General features: G+C 55.2%; 1 protein-coding gene across 1 annotated transcript in view; it reads left to right on the top strand.

Annotated features, from left to right (window-relative positions):
• The window catches only part of DAP3 (death associated protein 3), a 23298-nt gene that overhangs the window by 7919 nt on the left and 11139 nt on the right, over positions 1–4240 (top strand). The window contains exon 2 of the mRNA XM_029958148.1: positions 2863–2982. Coding sequence (XP_029814008.1) covers positions 2863–2982 — 120 coding nt within the window. The remainder of the gene's footprint in view (positions 1–2862; positions 2983–4240) is intronic.

The raw sequence follows: 4240 nt of genomic DNA, 5'->3' as shown, positions 1-4240 counted from the left end.
GGGAACAGCTGGCCCTTCCCAGGGCCTGGGATCCCGGGAACAGCATCCTGCAGGGAACAGCCAGCCCTTCCCAGAGCCTGGGATCCCGGGAACAGCATCCTGCAGGGAACAGCCAGCCCTTCCCAGAGCCCGGGATCCCGTGGAACATGCGGGAACAGCATCCTACAGGGATCAGCTGGCCCTTCCCGGAGTCTGGGATCCCGGGAACAGCATCCTGCAGGGAACAGCCGGCCCTTCCCAAAACTGGGATCCCGGGAACAGCATCCTGCAGGGCACAGCCAGCCCTTCCCAGAGCCCGGAATCCCGTGGAACATGCGGGAACAGCTCCACCTCACGGGCTCCAGGCTCCGGATAAATCCCCGGGCACCACGTGATGCTCCGCTGCCATTTCAGGGATCCCCGTCGGGAGACTCCTGTGTCCTCTGGCAGATGGAAACTCGCCCTCAGAAACCCACTCCCGGGATAAACAGCTTTAAGGGAGCTGAGGGACGTGCTGGGATTTGCTGTGCAGAGGAGGCAGGGAGGGCTGGGGGTGTTTCTGGCATTCCAGGGATCAGTGATGAGCTGTTTGTCAAAGAGGAGGGACTGTGTTGCTGCTCTAAAAATCAGAATATGTAGTGTTTTGCCAGGGCTGTTCTGGGTCACTTGAAGGTCTTCTTGCAGCCTGTTAAATATCCACACATTCCTGCATGGATTTTGTAAATCACAGGTAATCTGTGTCTCTGAAATCTCTCTGTGCCTCTGAAACTTGGGATAACCGTGAGCAGGATCCTGCTCACGGCTCCAGGAGCTCGTGTTCACTTGGTAGCACTGGAGAGGTGAAGGATTTCCTGTCTCCAGCTTCTTGGAAGCTGCTTCTGGAGCCACAGCCCACGAAGGGAAAGTTCTGAAGGCCACACAGAGGTTTTGGGAAAGACCTGTTAAAGCTCCAAGTGACACTGTAAACCAGTGTCCTTCCAGGAGAAAGGGGGAGTCATTCATGGGTGGGATTTGCTCTGTTGATGGAAAAGTACAAATTTGGTGTGTTTTGGTTGCAGAATCAGAGGACTGAACTTCAAGGCAAAGTCCTCCTCACACTGTCAATCATCCTGAATCCCACTCCCTTAGGGAACTCTCTGGGAACTGGATTGTGTCCTGTAGAGATTCCAGGTCCTGGTCTGAGACTGGGCTTTCTAAAACCTGATACCTGGGGGTGTTGGTTTGAGGGAACATCGTTCAGCCAAAGGCTGTGTGAGGACACACTTAAAAACTCAGCACCAAGCAAGAGGTGAATCCTTGCTTCCGTTCCCTTCGTGGCTGCACAGCTCAGGGACAAGGATCTGGGGGGGACTCCTGGGAAGGGGGTCTTACAGCCCCAGAGCCTCACCTGAGCCTTGACAAGGAGGGAATGTGGGATCATGGAGTCATGGAATGGTCTGGGTTGGAAGGGACCTTGAAGCTCACCCAGTGCCACCCCCTACCATGGGCAGGGGCACCTTCCACCAGCCCAGGTTGCTCCAAGCCCCGTCCAGCCTGGCCTTGGACACTTCAGGGATGGGGCAGCCACAGCTTCTCTGGGCAACCTGCTCAAGGAAAGTGAGGAGGACTGTGATTCCAGTCTGGGAATGGCTTAGGGCTGACGTTTTCTGGGTGAACAGGTGCCAAGAGTTGCCTGCTCCAGTTATTCCTGTGTTAAATTGACATCTTTGGGCCTTGCTCTGGGCTGTAAATGGTCACTTCTGTGGACTTTGGGCTAAATGTAGCCAAATAAACCATCCCGAGTGATCATTTGGATTTGAGGAGGAAATGTGGGAACAAGGGAAGAGAGTGATGAGCCCAGTGGCTGTTGGGTGATCTCCCCATTCCCACTGCAGCACTTTGTCCCTAAGGGATCTGCTGTGGGCTCCAAACTGGTTTAATTCCTTCCCCCACAGGACAGCAAGTGCTGAAATGCTGACTCAGGAGTCCAGTGTGTGCTGGACACGGAGTGTGGGGCAGTCCCACCTTCTCCTGAGCCCTTGTGGGAGCACTGGGGTGGCAGCAGAGCTGTGTCATGCCACGGAGAGCTGAGGCAGCTGGCCCTGGCTCTGAGCTCTGGTTCCTGCTGCTCCCGTGTGGACAGACAGAACAGGGAAACTGCTGGCTCTGTGTTCAGCTGCAAGTGTCCCTGTCAGTGCTGAGAGGGGCTCAGCTCCTCCCTGAGCCTCTCTGGAGGATGCACTTTCCAAATCAGTGACAAATGCCTGTGTTTGCTTTCACCAGCACAGAATGAAATGCTTGTGCTGCCACTGCTCCCTCTCCTGCCTGTTTTGGCTGGGCTACCCGGGCAGGATTCAGCAGCCTGTCTGGGCAGAAATGAATTAATCAGCTTAGCTGGCTGTTTTGGTTTCTCTAATGGCAGAGCCTGGATGCAGGGACACAGGGAAATCAGTGCAGGGGAGTGTAATTATAAACATCAAATAGTGGGCAGAGCTGCACTAATCCCTCAGTAATTGAGGTGATTATGGATTACCAGACAGCCTGAGTTTCCGAGGTGCTAACTACCACTTCCCAGCAGTGGGGCCTTGACAGCTGGACTTGGGAATCTTAAGGAATCTTGCAGGGAAGAACTCGGGGGCAGGGCTTGTCTCAGCTGAGGTGAGTTCAGGTGGGAATGGTTTAGGTGCATGTATCTAAATGTGAAATCTGGTTCTACAGCGTGATGTTTTCGTAATGAATTGACATGCTAATGATGAGCTCTCCTTCTAATTGCAATTAGAGTTCAGTTCTGGCTGGCACGTGCCGTGCCACGAGCGCACAAAACAAACCCACTGGGTGTTTTTCTTCCCGCTAATCCTTGGCTGCTGAGAGGTTTGTTGTGTGTTTGCCTTGTTTTTCCCTTAGCTGGAGCAGGGCTGTGGCCTCCCCACAGCAGCCAAGGAGTGCCTGAGCTCCGTTGCCAGCCAGGATGTCCCGACCCCACAGAGGCCCCGAGCGGTTTTCCACACCAGGGAGAGCGACCCGGTGAGTCCCCTGGGTGACACCCCTGTCCCTGTCACACAGCCAGGCCTGGGTGCCACCAGGATGTGCTGGGGCCAGGAATGCTGATGGGGATTGTGTTGTTCAGAGGAGGTTCACAGCCCTAAACCAGGGATGCAATCCCACGGGAACGGCCGCGGCTGGGCAGGGCAGGGCGGGGCTGCTCTGCCCGAAAGCCCCTGGGAACAAACATTGATTCCTTTCTCCAGAGCTGCACAGAGGAAGCTCCTACATGTGAGCTTCATCTGTATTTTGCAGAAGCTCAGATATGTCTGATGACACCATTAATTCCAACTCCAGGGTTGTTCCTCCCTGACCAACCTCCCCAAATTGGCCACGAAGGGGATAAAACCCCCCGAGCCCCCACGACCCTCAGCCCGGCACAGCCCCGCAGCATCACAATTCCAGCCTCACACTCCCCGTCTCGGGATGCAAAATGAAGTGGAATAAAGGAATGGAAAGGAGCCTTTGAGGTGCTTTTCTGCTGCCTCTGTAATTGGAGCCTCTCGGTGCCGATTCCTCCGGGGTCTCTATGGAAACGGCAGCGGGGAGATGATCCTGCCGCACGTGACCCCGTGTCTATGGATTGCACAGCAGAGTCCAGATGGCAGTGATTGTCCCCCCTCTGTCCTGTGCCTGCCTTTCACGTTGCCAGGCAACTGGCTTTGGCATTCTGGCTGGATGTGCCCGGGGTTTTTGGGGGGTTTTGGTGGCAGCCACCGCGTCCTGCTCTGTCGGCTCGGCCTCCCCGGGGCTCCCTGGGTCGCTGCAGCAGCAAACCTGCACCCCAGGAAGGCCCATGAAAAATGGATTGAGAAGGCCAGATGAACACGAAATTTTTCATAAGATGTGGCTTTTCTGTACCTTTCCATTAGCAAAGCTCAGAGCGACTGAACGTGGGGGCAGAGACACCGTGACCCACTTTGCAGAGGGAGGGAATTTGCCTGAAGTTATGCAGCAAGTCAGGGATGAAGCTGAGAGTGAAAACGGGCTCTGGAGTCCACTGTTTGAGCCCAAAGGTGACACTGCCATGAAAAAACCACAGTTAATCTGTGTCCAACACGTGCAGGAAAACCCCAGGGAGCCCAGAGTTTGAAATGAGCTCTGATGGGGAAAAGGTTGGAGTCCCAGTTCCCAGATCTCCCCGAGGGACCCCTCCCTGCAGCAGGGCACCTCTTGGAAAGCCAGGATTTGAAATCACCCTTCCTGGGGCAAAGGTTTCCTCCTGACCAGCAGGCACCAG

This window comes from Manacus vitellinus, unplaced genomic scaffold (assembly GCF_001715985.3).
Source record: "Manacus vitellinus isolate BGI_N305 unplaced genomic scaffold, ASM171598v3 scaffold_142_pilon, whole genome shotgun sequence".
Classification (NCBI taxonomy): domain Eukaryota; kingdom Metazoa; phylum Chordata; class Aves; order Passeriformes; family Pipridae; genus Manacus; species Manacus vitellinus.
This window is presented reverse-complemented; position numbering and strand designations above follow the sequence as displayed.